Here is a 17,690-nt window from a genome sequence, read left to right as displayed (position 1 = left end):
TTAAGTGGATGTGACTGGTCGAGCAGGTCAACAGGAAATTAGAAATGCAGGCCGAAAAGACTAAGGCATGAGGATATAGGGTTTAGGATTTTAGCTTAAGGGCTTGGACTTAGCCATTTGCCGAGGGTTCATGCCCATTTTGGTTGTCTCGGATAAATTATCAATAATGGGCATAAGGGTGGCATAGAAATGCCAACAGCAAGTTTGCCGAAAACATCCCAACTTGCCCAACCAACAACACTTCAACAAAAGAGTCAAAAAAATTCAAAAACAACATACTTTCAATAAGCATCTAATAAGAAAGAAATATTTGCTAATAGATGTAGTAAAAGGTTCTCAAGTGAGTAATTTAAACAAAATGCCTTACATTTTCCCTTAGATAAAGGAAGAAAAGAACACAAGCAAAGTGAGGCAAAGCAATCAACAAACGTATGCAATCATTAAAACTAATTTAGGAGCAATGACTCAAATAGTATTGCATGCAATATTCCAAATTCTTCATGTTGAAACATTATTCTAACATGTACAAATTCTTACTTCAAAAAAATGAAATACAAAATATACTGCAAAACCATACCTGTGACTAATACTAAGGGGCAAAGATACATTTTCTATTGTAGATTGGAGCTTGTCTCTTTCCTCTTGGACCAATTGCTGCAAAAAAACGTTTTAAAAATTGCAAAGAACACATCAAACAATTGCCATTTGCAACCTAAAGGCCTCTTTAAAACAATCAGAGTTCCAAGACAAACTATAGACAGTTCTTCTCAATTTCATGCATTTTAATACTAACAAAAAAGCTATCTAGACCCAAATACATAAAAATTTACACAAATATATAGATATAGAAATGCTGCAACATGCTAAAGAGAAAATGACAAGATAAGGCATAGAAGATATGTTCCACGAAGTTTCTGGGATGGGAATGGGGTAATAGATTTTGAGGACAGATTTTTTGAAGGCCAATTTAGGGGGTGACAGTGGACAGCTATTGAAACATAGGGAAATTTTGAAAACATAGGAAATTTTCAAAAATTCGTATGATAACGTTGATAAGGCATTTCATCATATACAATATTTATCCTTAATACATAACATTTACAAGAAAATGCCCAAATACTGCAAGTTCAACTACAAAATGACAAAAACATAAAAAATATGCTGCTAACTCTGAGCTTGCAAAGAACTTCTGCAATCAATGAGCCTATCTCCCTTGTGTCAAGATTTTAGTGGTTGCCACAAGTAACAAAAAGTTCCTAAAGTTCCTGACATCGTATTGAGATTGAAGTTACCGAATCGGAATCGGGTACGTGGGTACGGTACGGCAAAAAAAAATTTGAGGGAGCTGGGTACGTTGGTATAAAAAACATATAAAAATCATAAATATGTATATTAAAATTTAAATATATTAATTCTAAATTTAAAAAATATTTATATATATTAAAAATTACATATATTTAATATATATTAATATTAAATATATACTTAATAAATTTAATATTATTTTAAACTTATAATTTTATTATATAACTATTAAGATATAGTTTTAAGAATGTCCAAGGGGTTGAGCTTAACTGGTTAAAACATTGGGTTCTCACTGTGGAGACCCAAGTTCAACTCCCAATAAGGACATCTAAAATGAATAATAAGTTGTGACTCTTGGCCTTCCATAAAAATGGGGAAGGTCTAGGGTCAATCTAATCAAACATAATAATAATAATAATAATAATTCAAAATACCACGGCTTCGGCCTATTACCAATCAAAAAAAAAAAAAAAAAAAAGATATAGTTTTAAGAACAATATACTAATATAATGTATAATAATTTTAAAATAAACTATTTTATATATTTCATTATTAAAAATTAAACATATTAATTATAAATTAATATTAAATATATCTTATAAAATTTATATTATTTTAAATTTGTAATCTAATTATATAACTACTAATATATAGGTTATGGGACAATATATTAAGATAATGTATAATACTTTTAAAAAATCTATTTTATATATTCCATTATTAATGATGAAGGTTTGCGACAGCATCCATGGATTCCGTCATGGTTATTACCATTCGTTCAAACTACATTTGTCTAAAACATTTTTGTTCAACTCGAACAAATGAAGAAACTACTGCCGTCGCCTGAGCATTGTCGTGAGTTGTTGCCTGAGCGTTGTCGTGAGCCGTGAACCGTTGTCGTGAGCCGAAGACAAATGAAGACAAGCGTTGCTGAAGACAAATCCGAAATGCGTTTTCTGTCTGCTCATGCCATCGCTGAAGAGAAATCGTAAATACATCTTATGTTTTTGTTTTAGGGTTTAAACAACCCATTTTTCTTCCGTGAAAGTCAACCTAGACGAATCCAAGACGAATCGTATCCGAATCCAAATCCAAGACGAATCGTATCCAAATCCAAATCCAAGACGAATCATATCCAAATTTGGGGGAAAACCTAGACGTACCAGTAACTTAGGAAATAAGGCTGTCTAAATAAGACTGAAATCTTTACCATTGTATGTTGCAAACTTGCAATTTTGCGAATGAAAAAACAACAAAAAACTTGGTTTCCATGATAAAAAACCACCAACATGTGACTCAAACACCATCTTGAGAGGTACAAATGGAGCTTGCAATGCTAGGTATTGGTTTTCCTGACTTCAGTTTAGAAACCCTTCTATTTTATCAATTGATGTGGGTTTTTTAAAACTGCTTTCAGATCTTGCAAATTCAACTCTAACAACACACACCTATCATACACCATAAAGGAGCTTGGAAATTTGTTTTGTAAACCATAATCTTTCATTTAAGGCTGATGATGGTGTGGGGGACTGTTGTGACGTTTTCACACATCGCCCCATTGCAAATGGGGACCCCCTTTTTTTTGCTCTCTAGGTTAGTTGTTTTAGCTTAACTTTTGGTAGTGGTAGTCTTGGCTATTAGCTTGCATCGAAGAGGTGCAGTTTCTCAAGGGCCAATATGAGACAATTCCTTCAATTGATCATCACCTTTGGATGGCAAGGAGGTGTCAAATTGTGTCAATTTGAGCAAGATAGGCAAGGAGGATTGAAAGGTAAATCTCTTCGATGAAAATTCCACTAAGTAGAGAAAATTTTCCTTTGCCATCCAAGAGGTATGATTGCACTTTCATTGAAAGGCAAGTCACATGGGCAAAAATTTGGCTAAGTATAAGAAAATTTCCTTTGCCTCCTCAAAACCTCGAATTGACTTCCTTTGCCTCCTCAAAACCCCAAACTGACTTCCATTGCTACCTAAAAAGTCCGAAATGACTTTCAATGGCACTTGGGAGGTTTAAAATTGCCTTTGCTCTTCATGGATCACGAATTGCTTCCTTTGCTAAGCAATAACTTTGATCTTTACAATCACTAACATGGCCTAGAATACATTTTCACGTCTAAGAGGTTTGATTTGGATACAAGGAGTTGCTTTGAAGATAAATTGATGAGCTTGAGCGAATGGAGCAAGAATCTTGAACATTTCTTGTGCCTCACCACAAATACAACTTTTACTTTGCTCATTTGACATGGATGATTGATATAAAGATTGAAACCAAACATCAAATTAGATGGGAACAAGCTAGAGATGGCGATTTTAAATGACTTCCTTTGCCCGGCCAAGGCATAATCACTTCCACTTCTCCCAGCACTACCAATGGGTACCCAAACCCATTCACTCCCATTTATATTCCTCACCCTCACCTTCACCACGTTCTCCTATCCTCCACCTCCCCTTTCATTTCCATTTTCCCTCACTCACTCCCATCTCCTTCCATTTCTTTCCATTCATCTTACCCTTCCCTTCACCTACCTACCTTCCTTCTTTTCTTCCCTTACATCTCCCACCATTTCTACTTCCCCTCACTCCCTTCCATTCCACCCCATTTCCTTTACCCACATACCTTCCTATCCACCATCTACCTCCTGTTGATGTGTATTTCACGCACATACGAACACAGAATAAAATACCAAAGTATTTTACCCTCTTGAACAAAATCACCTTATATGATAAGATCATTAGAAGTTCATATGATGATTCCAAGGTTTCTACAGTCAGTTCTTGACATGTGGGTAACTCAATGGCATGATGTGATAATGTTGTTTTCACTCGGGGACTTACGTAATTGTTCAATATGGAAATCTTTCATGGATTGGATTTGGAATAGGTATGCCGATGACTTAAGATTTTGCAATGAAGCTCTTGATATAATTTAACAAAGATTTTAAAAAAGGGACAAAAGGGAATAGGGTTTAGGAATTCTATTCTAAAGCCTAGAATGCAAGAAAAGGGTGAATGATTCACTGGAATCCTACTAGGTAAGGTCTCACCATCAAGTCTAACAATTTGACACAAGCTTGGTGCAATCATCTAAGGTATATTTCAAAGATGTTCAAATCATTACCATCAAACATTGATACCATTCAAGTTAATGCATAGCAATGGACATATAACAATTGAAGTTAAGTTTGCATAAAATTCCAGTTGACCACGCAAGGCACACTTACAATCAGCAAGAGGCTAGTGATATAGTCTAAATGGATTCCATAAAAACACATTCAACAAATTCCTTCATTCATTCTAACAATACTTGAAAGCAAATTCTAATCTAAATTTCTAATCTAACTTGGAGACAATGAGAACCACCATCAAGTCGAACAATGATTTGTATTCAAATCTGCAACATATACTAACAATTCTCAAAAATCTCTCCCTTACAAATGAGAGGCAATGGGGTTTATATAGAGCCTCAAAAGAAATGAATGGCTCAAATTGATTCAAGATCAACCACCAAGATTACAAGATAAAACCCTAATTAGGGTTTGTTACAACCACCATTACATTGGACAATGAGAAAAGAGGGTAAGTAAGATAAATAATATTTTATGTAGTGCCATGTGTCTCCACACCTTGATTGAATGAATGGTGACTAGAATGCCACCTCATCTTGCCTCATAGACTTAATCAATTTGCCTTGAACATTCTGTTGGCGGCAATATTGTACATGAAAATAAAACTAGTTAATTAAGTTGCAATTGTCTTGGTTAGTTGGCAACCACGGGGTGGTAGTTGTGGTGCGACAGTTGCCACTCGCACCCCTCAATATCTTTATATACTTTCGAATGTAACTTGTGACGGACACTTATGAATGGAATAACATCTCTTATATTTTATCTGATATCTATGGCATTATTATTCTGCATTACGTGCTTTATCTGTGTACTTTAAGTTATTCACCCGAGAGGGCAAACACATTCTTCATAACATTTGGAAACCCTTGTGATACTTTGCATTTCATTCTTATGTTAGGGAATTCCAAGAACTGTTCCCTCCTTATGTTTGGACAATTTTCCCAATCTTGGAATCTTGAAATATTTTCTTCCTTGCCGCTCTTTGATACCGAAAATTCTTGATGTTGTTCCTGATTTTTTGATGTGAGATCCTTCGTGCTCATGTCTTGAACTTGCTTTCCTTCATTTGTTCATCATCAAGGTGAAGTCTTCTTCATGATTGATCTAATCTCCATCTTCGCCTTCTGGAATCTTTGTCCCGAAATCCTCATCCAATCTTTGAAGTGTTGATCTTCCTTATCTGCATTTGTTACCTTGAAGTGTTGATCATCGTGCTTACCTTCCTTGTAATAGTCCTGCAAAACAAATAAACATTGAATCAAACACCAGTATGACAAACTTTATTTCAACCTTGGTGGGAAATTTGATGCCTATCTGGATAAATTTGTTATTGATCTTCATTTGAATTGATTTATCCCTTCCTTTGTAATTTTGCCCTCAAGTGGAAATCCAACCCTCATCTTGACTCATCGTCGTTGAAATTTTATTTGATTCGAACACCATTCAATGGAGTGGAAATTTGAACCTCATAAGGACTTTGTTCCCAACATTTGTCCCAACATGTGATAGGTACTCTTAGGTTCCGATTAGAAAATTGAAACACCAATTCTGAAAATGTGAAGGTCTAGATTGAAATCTGGAAAATTCTCCTCAAAAAAACCTGACTTTCAGACTCAGGATGAGTCTGATTGCAATAAATAAGTCTGAAGACACCACTGTAAACTCAAAAAATCAGGTATTTGGAGCCCAAAATTGTATTCCCAAGTCTGAATGCATTCTGAAAAATGGTGAATTAAAGTCTGATTTTTCTGATTTTTAGGTCTGAAAAACACTCTTTGAAAGTCTGAAAATGGATGACCTTGGCTGCCCCAACACGTCCCAGGTCTGAATTCTCAGTTTGGAGGTCTGAAAACACTCAGAAAATGACAAATTTCAGATGCCAAAGTTATAACGAAGTCTGGTTTTCTGAGGACAAAGTCTGAATACGCCCTCCAAATGTCTGAAAATACTCAGAAAATGGTGTATTGAAGTCTGGTTTTCTTATTCTCAAGTCTGAATACACTCTCTAAAAGTCTGAAAATGGCTCCAAAAAGTCTGAAGATACTCCTCCAAAAGTCTGAAAATGCACTGAAAAATGATGAATATCAATGGCTGGAAGTGGTCACAGCCATGTCACATGCTTGCATTTCAATTATTTTGCCCCTCAAAACTCCGAAATGGTCACATCTGGGTGCAACTATGTGGCTAGAAATGAAGTTTCAGTCTGAAGACAACCTGGTATACTTAGAAAAATGTCAAAAATGGGGTCCAGAAGTATACCACAAGACTGGAAATACTTGGAAAGAAGTGTAGATAAGTCTGATTTTCAAATTTCAAAGTTTGAATACACCTTTCCAAGGTCAACAATGGCTGCCCAAAGTCTGAAGACAAGCTGCAACATTCATAAATCAGTCACTTGACGAGGTTGCAGCCATGTAGAATGTTCATATTTGATGAGTTTTACCTTCCCAATGTTAAAATGGCCAAATCTAGGCAAGAATAAATGGCTGGTAAAAATAAACAAGTCTTAGGACAAGTCTGAGAATGGAGTTTCAGACTTATACCAAAGATGACACACTTAGAAAATGGCCCCAAATTACTCTAAAAATGACCTCCTAACAAGATCGCCCAAGTATGGAGGGTTGGAAATGAAGATCCAAGTATGAAGACAAGTCTGAAAATGAAGCTTCAAACCTCCAACAACAATGGCGAACTCTAAAAAAGTGTCTCCAAACCACTCCAAAATGGCTTCCCAATGAAATTGCGTAAGTTTGTGATGGTCGGGAGTGAAAAGTTAAATCTGAAAATGCACACTTCAGTCCACAATTGCGCCCAGCCATGCAGTCCAACTCATGAGTGTATTTGCAGCCTTCCAGCAACAATGGAGCCTAAGACAATCACCAAAATCGCCAAAAATGTGAAGCAAACAGCCTCACAAACAAAGTTGCAGCTCCCCAATCATGGCACCATCCAACAAAATCACCAAATGTGGCTTAATCTGTAATGTCCCCATCCTAGTCAGGGACTTGGGTTTGAGGAGTTAGCCTATTTTTGGACCCATGTAGGCTAGCAATGTATGGATAAAGGGGTCAGTAATGCAGTATCTTGAGGAGTGGTCTGTCTATTTGTTCTAGTTCAGTGTTGAGTTCAGTTCTGGTCTTCGTTTCATCAGTTTCTGACACTTTGAGGATTTCCTATTTTTTAGGGGAAAATTGCTAAAAATAGACATGGTCCTATTTTCATTGGCATGGCGAACTGTGGCCCTAGCTTCTGACAGATTCAGTTTCAGAGCAATAATGAGAGAGATATGAATTTTTTAAGTGGTTCCACAGGCAATTAATATTTTAATGAAATATTAATATAAAATCATAAAGTGCATCACTTAAATTTTTTTTAAATAAAAATTTATTATCTCCTAAGCAGTGAAAACTTTAGTGGCTAATATCTGCCAATTGGCTATTTTTTGAAATTTGGGAATCAAATTGGGCTAATAATTTCAACTTTTAAGGTGACCCAAATCGCCACATTTTTACAAATTTTTATTTAATGTGATTTAATTCGCCAAAGAATTTATTTTATTAATTTTTTAAAGTTAAAGATTCGCCACAATATTTGATACATGATTGGATCAGATTCGCCAACATTTTATAATTTATTGTAGAAATCCAAACTAATTCACCAATAATATATCATAATTATTGGTTACTTTAAGATTATATCAACAATCTCTTGTTTCCACCATTGATTTTAAATATAATCTAATGACCTTCATGGTATTCCATGAGGTAAAATGTACCTACAAGTTGTAATGCTCGTGGGGTTTGAAATTGCTTTTAAATTGTTGATTCAATGAAAAACAATGGTCTAAAAGCAATTTTTTGCCCCATGTGTATTACAAATTGTTTGTAAATTTTATCTCACAAAACAGAAAGAGGGCTATTAGATTATTTTAAGTTAATGGTAGAAACCAACCCTTAAACTCATTAATGATTTCAACCTTCATGCCTTTACTCTTTTACAAAAGATTATTTTCAAAGGAAAGAAAATGCAATAGTAATTAATGCATACAATGATTATTTTCCAAGATTCGCCAATTTTTTCTACCAAAAAAAATTGATATAAATAAATTCGCCAATAAAATTAATTTTTTTTTATAAAAAAAAAAGATTCGCCAAAAAACATTATTATTATTTTAAAAAAAAATTAAATATTCGCCAAGATTTTATACAATTTTTTGAGGGGGGGTTTCTTAAAGTTATCACTGCTCCTAAGCTAGGCGTTGCTTTTAGGGTTAAGTTGGAAACCCTAAAAGCAAGTTATAATTTTTAAATCCTTAATTGCCAAAAATCGCACCTTTTGGGTATTTAGGCAGCCAAGATGGAAATTAAACCTCATTCTTTGATAATGAGCATTTGACATTTTCTTCTGAGCACTTGGCTATGGCAGCTAGGGTTTGGACCTATTTTGGAAAGCATGAATTCTTCAGAATTCAGTAGCTTTGAGATTGTGAAAGATCGATCGAATTGTTGCAGCTTGGTTGGCTTCATTCAGAAGTCAAATTGAATTGAATTGGGACAGATTTGGCTTCTTCCAAGGCAGATTTGTTGGAGGTTTCCCTATTTACTATTTTGTTGTTAATTCTTATGTGGTTTGGAGGCTTCTTTCCCAAACATACAACTTGCTCATTTATTGGCACCATCTTCCACTATTTGGGTGTCTTAGTATTAAATAAGAGCAGATCTGAATTGTTTCAGAATAAAAATTAGAACTTTGTAAGTTGCTGATTTATTCTTTCTTTTCAATAACCTACGGGCATGCTTCTAAATTCTCTAATTCATTGTTTCAGTTGATTAAATTCATGTATTTTTTCAATAGGGTTGCAAATTAAAGAAACCTTCTTCTGGAACTTTTGTCTATTTCTGAAAGACCATCTTAATAATTAAAAATTACAAAGAAGATCTACAAATTATAGCAGTTGAAGAGTTGAACCAGCAAGGGTTCATCACAGAAATAGATAGAAGTTGCAGAAGAGGGTTTCTTTAATTTGCAACCATAATGAAAAAATACATGAATTTAATCAATTGAAACAATGAATTAGAGAATTTAGAAGCATACCCGTAGGACCTTTTTTCCCAAAATTGTTTTTACATTGTCATATGGATCAAAGTGATCTCTAGGAGTGAATGGCTTGAGTTTATAGAGGGCTAACTCTCCTTCGGCGTTCTCTGTTGCTTGAAGAGGAGGACACGCTTCAATAGAATCTTCAAGTGAAATAGGAAAAGAGATATTGGTTTCATGCTTGTGCCTATATGTCTGTCGGGTAGCGTGGCAATGTAATGGACACCCCGGAATGCCCAAAAAACCATACCAATTGCTGCTAGGAATTTTATCAAACAGTTTGCATCCAACTCCTTATTTCTCCGTTTAATGTTTTAAATTCCGTTATGGCTCCGGAAATGAAATGTTGGTTTGTTTTACATGGAATTGAAATCACAGAATATGAACAAGAATGAAACTACAATAATATGCAAACTGAAAATTTAACTACTACTGATAAGATGTTATTTTCAAATTTTAATAAAATCAAATACATGGCAGATTATCAACTCACTAATTATTCCAGCATTATTGACATAATACTCCAGCAATCATTTTCAATCTTGCTGCTACAGTGACATGAATAGTACCCGCGTGAATAGTAACCGCGTGAATAGTACCCACGTGAATAGTAACCGTGTGAATAGTGTCGCAGCAATATTAATTTGTCTTCAGCAGGTCCAATATCTTCATAAAATCATCTCCTCAAAATGGCATAAGCATCGGACAAGTAGGGAAGAAGATATGAACAAACATTAAATCTGCCTGTAGCTGGAAATGCACCCAATCTGCCTGATAATGAAGCTGATAGCAATGGATTCCAAAGGCCAAACCCCAAGGGAATGACGTCTAGAATGTCACAAGAAAGGATAGACGTCCTCTAATGCCAAGAATGGATCTGCACCTCACACATACCAATTCTTCTCATATTCAACATATCTAATGAAGCCACAAACGCTTTCTTTTATTCTTTTTCCAAGGGTCCACTCAACTCTCATGGGCAATGTGGGATAAAACATGAGCAATATAAAACATATATTAAAATATTCACTTATGTCTCCCTTGGGTACAGATCCCCATAAAATAAATATTAGAGTAACACTTTAATATTTTACAATTAAATTAAATGTTACTTTAATAAAACTTCACGCATTAAAATGTATTAGCAATCGGACTCCGAATAATGCGAGTGATAGCTCGTCGGAAAGCTCTCACCAAGGAGTATCAAATCCAAACACCAAAACTGGCCTCCACTATGTCCTGCTGACTTACTAAAAATAGTAAGTATGCCTGAAACTGAGCAAATCAACTTCGTTTTGGCCCAAACTGGAAATGACTAGGCCAAAACACTCCAGGATCCCCTTAAACCCTTCGTTAGCCCTCGGGACCATGTAGAACAAGGCTAACGCACACACACTTGGTCAGCTGCTAAAGTGGGGGCATTACAGTCCGCCCCCCTTGAAATTGCTTGTCCTCAAGCAATCTCAGTCCAGCCTGTTGAATATCCTGCTCACTCTCCCATGTAGAATCCTCCTCCGGCAGGTCTCTTCATCTAACCAAATACTCCTTCACTATCTTGTTTCTAAGCTTCCTCTCTCTGGTGTCCAGAATAGCCTCGGGTACTAACACAAGCTTCCCCTCCTCATCCAAAGGGGGTAAATCTGCAGAAGGCACTACACTCTGACCAATGGCTTTCTTAAGCCTAGACACATGAAACACATTGTGCATCCGACTGCCCTCTGGAAGCTCAAGCTCATAGGGGACTTCGCCCACTCTGCGAATCACCCTGTAGGGACCATAAAATCTAGGCTTCAACTTTTCAACTCTGCTCTTTTGGAGCGATGACTGTCTATATGGTTGTAGCCTCAAGTAAACCATATCCCCTACCTCGAAACTGCGCTCTATTCGGTGCTGATCAGCGTACAATTTCTGTTGATTCTGGGCCTGCTGTATATTCTCCTTGAGCACTTTTAGGATGTCCTAACTATCCTGCAATAAGTTTTTGGCTTTGGGCACTCTGCTGTCCCCCAAAACTAAATCCATGAAGCTAGGTGAGTCATAACCATAGAGTGCCATGAAAGGAGTCATCCTGATGGACATATGATAAGTGGTGTTATAACAATACTCTCCCATATGCAACCATCTGACCCAAGCCTTTTGTTGTGCAGTTATATAGTTCCTCAAATATCCCTCCACCCATTTATTCACAATCTCTGTTTGCCCATCTGTTTGCGGATGATAGCTAGTGCTAGGTGTAAGATCTGTACCACACAACCTAAACAACTCCTGCCAAAAAACACTCATAAACTTACTATCCCGATCACTGACAATGAATCTGGGCAACCAATGTAACCTGAATATCTCTTTAAAGAAAAGATCTGCCACCTGTGCTGCTGTGTAAATGGACGGAATAGCAAAGAAGTGAGCGAACTTCGTCAAGCGGTCCACCACCACATAGATGCAATCCCTTCCCTGCACTCGTGGTAAACCAGTGATGAAGTCCATCGAAATACTTTCCCATTTCCTATCAGGAATGGGCAAGGGCTGTAATAAACCTACAGGAAATGTGTGCTCTCCCTTATTCTGTTGACAAACCGCACACTCCTTGACAGACCTCTGAACATCATCCTTGAGCCCTCTCCATGAGAACCGCTCTCGGATCTGCCTGTAGGTCTTGAAGATCCCCGGATGCCCAGCTGTGGGTGCATCATGAAATGCCTTCAGTATCACCTCTCTCAAATGTGATGACAGAATCAAATAAACCCTATCCTGAACTCTGATCAATCCATCTATCACCTCATAGCGATCATCCTGTATAGTACCTGAAATCAATCCAGAAGCCCAAGCATCTCCGACATACTCTGCTATAATCCGATCTCTCCAATCTCCTGAAATCTCTGCCAGAGCACATAAGTGAGGTCTCCGAGATAAGGCATCAGCCACCACGTTTTTCTTACCTTTGACAAACTCTATGTCAAAGTCATAAGCCTGCAATTTAGTAACCCATTTCTGTTGCCGGTCCTTAAGATCGCGCTGGTTCATGAAGTATTTAATACTGTTGTGATCAGTTTTGATCACAAAATGCCCACCTACCAAATATGATCGGAATTTGGCCAATGCATGCATTATGGCCAACATCTCCCGGTCATAGACAGAATAACTCCTCTCAACTCCCCGGAGCTTCCTACTCTCGAATGCAATGGGATGCTTCTCCTGCATCAATACTACTCCAATCCCATCACCCGATGCATCACAATGAAGCTCAAAAGGCTTCGTGAAATCTAGTAGAGCTAGAACTGGACATGAAGACATTACCTGCTTGAAATGCTCAAAACACCTATGTGCTGCCCCTGTCCACACGAAGCCCCCCTTCTTGGGGAGATCTGTCAAAGGCGCGGCCGTCTGTGAAAAACCCTTAACAAACCTTCTGTAAAATCCGCAAAGACCAAAGAATCCCTTAAGCTGTGTGAGGTTCGTAGGAGTAGGCCAATCAACTATAGCTCTAATCTTTTCAGGGTCTACTCGAACTCCATCTGCACTAATAATATGTCCAAGTTATAGTAATTCTGTCATACCAAACTCACACTTAGACTCCTTGGCATACAAAGACTCTCTCTCTAGGATAGATAATACCTCCTCCAAATGCTGTGAATATTCCTCCCAGGTCTTACTGAAGACCCAGATGTCATCAAAGAAGATCAAGACAAATCTCCTCAACTGCTCCCTGAATACCTGGTTCATACAACTCTGAAATGTAGTGGGTGCATTGGTTAGTCCAAAAGGCATAACCATAAACTCAATGTGGCCATAGTGACATCGAAAGGCTGTTTTCTCAATGTCCTCTGCCCTCATCCTGATCTGATGGTATCCGGATCGCAAATCAATTTTGGTGAAGAAGCATGCCTGTTGACGTGTATTTCATACACAATCATACACAGAATAAAATACCGACAGGCATCTTATCCTCTCTTGAGAAAATAGTCTCTAACTGTTTAAGATCTGCAAAAAGGATCAGTTAGATGGACTCCAAGGTTCTTTTAGTGGGGTCTCCACGTGTGGACAAGCTTTTTTAGTGGTATGATGTGATTTGCTGTTTCCTCCAAGCCGTCTTACGGATTCCAAAGGCTCAAAGATTTTACTAATCTAAAAAGGAACTTTCAAAAATAGCAAAAGGATAGGGTTTTAAGGAAGTCTAATCTAGCCTAACCCTATGAACGACTTAGCATGAATGAGATTTGGCAAGACTCAACCAACTTCAATTTTGCCATAAGATAACAACTCAATTGAAATTAGTGCGATCTTCTAAGGTAATAATGGTGTTCAATGCATCACAGACCAAGGACACTACTATGAAGGTACATATCCTAGATACGAAAATGCTTGAAGGTTAAGGACTCAAAGTGTTTTCCAGTCGACCACGCAAGGCGTTCCTACAATCAGCAAGAAGCTAGTGGTTTGGATTGCGAATCCCACCAAATATCAAATCTCACACTTAGCCTTTCAAATTAACAAACTACTTTGATTGAGCGTGATTCAAGTACATCCAACAACCATGAAGATAACTTAAGAAATTTGCAACAAAACACCATAACTTCAATATTTTATTGATTTCCAAGTCATCATATACAACAATTGCTTGAATTTCTCTCTTCAAGACTCAATCTTGCTACAAAATAAAAATTGCTTCTAACTCTAATCTCTCTTCTATCAACTATTATCTCTTACACTATTCCCTATTACCAAATGAAATGAAAAATGGGGGTATAAATAGCATCCCCAGTTACAATGAAAGGTCCAGATTGAAAATAAATCAATGGACAAGATCATGACACCTAAACCCTAATTAGGGTTTGTTACAAATGACCTCCTTTTTACTGAACAACATTAAATACATAGCCAAATATTAAATTTGGCACAAAAATCTAGGAGGTATCAACCCATGAGAAATAAGATGTCATGTCATCTGTAACAACCTTTCATCTAGAATCTTATTCCCTTTCCAATTCTCTTTCTTAGCATATGCAATGAATTTTGTCACGATTCCTTCGATTTCTGTGTTTGGAATCTCGGGAAGATTCTTGATACTCTCTTCTAAGTGGATAACCTGATCAAATGCATCTAGAAGAGCCGTGTCCCAAGTAGGTTCAAGTTCCTTTGTTCTATCAATCAGGAGCATGGTGGCATACATCTGATCATACTGCTCATCTGTAACATCTGCGTCCTTGCGAAAGATGATCTTGATTCTATCCTCAAATTCTTGTAAATCCACATCTGTCTTGACCTCGATCCTTCTGCCAAGAATGGTACGAAGTACCTCAAATACTCTGTCCTGGATCGGATTGATCACCTCCTCAACTTGACCACATCTAACACTGATGTCCTCGAAGAGAACACTCTTTATATGGAGTAAGGTTGACCACTGAAACAAACTGTGAGAATCACCTTCTAAGATCCTCTCCTGCGCTAAAATTCTTCTGGATGTGTGTCTTATAACTTTCAAGACAGGGATGACAACGTCCTTGGTATGGGCAAATGCAGCTACTGTTGCCATCAATCTGTGGATTATCTCAAGAACTTGGATAGCCTGATGGGTGATCTTCGACATCCTTGTAACAAACTCTATGGCCATTGTATGAGATCTATCCATCCAACTACATGTACGCTGGACCAGGTTCCTGAATCTTTCTGCTTCATTGATCGATTGAAGGGGCAATGCCTGCACTGGTGATCTAACTGGATCCTGACGTCCCAAAGGTTCATTGATATGACTGAAATATGTCCTCCATGCACCGACCTCTTTCTCAAGCTTTCTATTCTTTTCTACTTCTTCTCTAAGCTTGTCCTTCAATGCCTCAAATGTGTCGGTGGCATCATCGAAAGTCTGCTCTGCTGTGGACGGTCCTAACTCAATAGTCTGTATATGATAGTCTTCTGCTAGGATTTCACCCTCATATTTGTCTGCTACTGGTGTAGCTATCTGCAGTTTTCTAGATCCAGTCTCATCTCGAATCATCTTGGACATCTTTGTAGCCTTCTTCTTCTCTGTTGTCATATGTGAACGTCCCACAAGGCTCTCTAAATCAATTGCACTGTCCTTGTCCTCAATTACGATCACCTTGGTTAATCTTTCCTTCAACCAATCTGGGATATTCGATCTTGTCTCTTGAACTTGAATTTCTTTATGTACTATTTCTTCTTGTCTGGGAGGAGATGTTACTTCGTTATCCTCTTCTAAATCATAGTCTTGGAGAGATCCATCGGATGAAACATGCTGTGCCTGTCCTTCCTCCTGTCTGTCATTCTGTACCATCGATTCCATGGACTCTTCCACTCGAACTGTTCTATCCTCTGGTCTGGAAGAAGTACCTGGTGTTTGATCTTTGTTGGCACCTTGCTTTTTCTTGGAAGACTCTTTCTTTTCTGATCTTTCCTTTCTCTTCGAACCTCTTGAATGGAGATTGCCCTCACTGGCACATCGAAGGTTACCTTCACCTGAATTCCTAGGATTAGGATTGCCTTCACTAACACTGGCTCCACCTTCAGCTGGTTTTTCTTCCAAAGTAAAAGACATAGCTATGCCTTGTTCTCTCAACTTCTGATGCTGAACGTCTACCCATCTGCGAGTACAAGACAAGACTGGTGCCATCAAATCATCTAAATCCACGGCCTCGGGCTCATTCCAATTCAAACTTATTGTTTTGCTTTCTCTATCGTATGAAGATTGGACGTGCCTGCCGTTGTCCTGAGCTTGGTCGGCCACTCTGTAAATCTTACATTTCCTGATGAAATCCAAAGGCAATCTAGAATGTATCCTTCGTTTCACTTCGAGATCATCTAGGAGATTCATCATAAAATCTTCAATCTGGTGCTCATGTCTATATCTTCTACCGACCGTCTCCTCTAAATGTCCATGTGGATCAAAACTATTCCTCCAAGCAAAAGATGAAAAAGGATACAAGGCTAACTCCTTCTCTGCGTCATCCATGGCTGAGACATTGGGACATACCTCAACTGAATTACCCAAAATAATAGGTACCTGAACTCCATTCTGATGTCTGTGTCTGAATGCCTTCACATATGCTACCAACTGCCTTGTTACTTCAAGTAACACAATTCTGTCTGTCGGGTACCTCGGCAACATGTATGGAGGTAAAGGACATCCATGCACTCTAATGTAAGTGAGCTTGGGAAACTGAATGAACCAAGCACCGTACCTCTTGATGAACTCCTGGGCATCCTGAGATAATCTGTTGTGAATCCCTCCTTGCAACGTCCTTGTGATGTTCATCGTGAAAGTATCATTGACTAACTTGTAGTTCTTCCCTGGTGGATGATGCAAGTAGGTATAGGATTCACAAGCTCTGACCTCGCCGGGTCCTCTTCCAATCACTCCTCTGTGAGGTAGTCCTGCGTACTCAACGCTCCTGATTAAGGCATAGATGACGTATGAACTCATGTGGAAGGACTTAGTAGCCCTGAGTCTTCTCAACTGTACGTCTAAGCAATGGCTAATTATCCTAGCCCAATGTATTGTACCCTTTCCTTGAACAATCACCTGGATGAAGTAAAACATCCATTTCTCAAAATAGAAGGCATGAGGTGCTCCTGTAACTCTGTTGAGCATGGTAATCAAATCTCTGTACTCCTCTTGGAAATCAATCCTGTGTGGTGTGTTCGGTACTTTGCTCAGACGGGGACGACTCTTAAGTAGCCAGTTCTTGTTGATTATGCTTAGGCAAGCATCTGGATCATCATCGTACACTGATCTGGCTCCTTCAATGCTCTTGTATATCATGTCCCTATGCTCTGGAAGATGGAAGGCTTCGCTTATGGCTTCCTCTGAAAGGTACGCCAAAGTGTTTCCTTCGTTGGACACAATTGTCCTGGACTGTGGATTGTAATGACGGGCACACTCGATCATCAACTCGTGGCACTGAATAGCTGGAGGAAAACCGGCCGCCTTAATGATGCCACTTTCTATTATTCTCCGGGCGACAGGTGATGGCTTGCCAATGTAAGGGACCTCTCGAAACTTCTTCGTGCTAAAGTTCCCCAAGTTGGTATCTCCAATGTTGCTCCATTTAGACACGATCTTGGTCTCCACTTCTTCGGTCTTCTGATCTTCTTTCATGAGAGCTGAACGACTGGTGGATGCTCCCGCCTTCGGGGTCGCCATACCTATAC

At 38.1% G+C, this 17,690-nt stretch overlaps 1 protein-coding gene across 11 annotated transcripts in view; it reads right to left on the bottom strand.

Annotated features, from left to right (window-relative positions):
• The window catches only part of LOC131040412 (ran-binding protein M homolog), a 179,128-nt gene that overhangs the window by 98,758 nt on the left and 62,680 nt on the right, over positions 1 to 17,690 (bottom strand). For 9 of the 11 annotated variants that reach the window (XM_057973335.1, XM_057973325.1, XM_057973353.1 and 6 more), the window contains one exon: positions 578 to 654. The exons of the other annotated variants lie outside the window; for them this stretch is intronic. In XM_057973335.1, coding sequence (XP_057829318.1) covers positions 578 to 654 — 77 coding nt within the window. The remainder of the gene's footprint in view (positions 1 to 577; positions 655 to 17,690) is intronic. 11 annotated transcript variants of the gene reach the window in all.

Source organism: Cryptomeria japonica, chromosome 3 (genome assembly GCF_030272615.1).
Source record: "Cryptomeria japonica chromosome 3, Sugi_1.0, whole genome shotgun sequence".
In the NCBI taxonomy this organism is placed as follows: Eukaryota; Viridiplantae; Streptophyta; class Pinopsida; order Cupressales; family Cupressaceae; genus Cryptomeria; species Cryptomeria japonica.
Note: the sequence above shows the minus strand (reverse complement) of the source record. Positions and strands in the feature narration are given on the sequence as shown.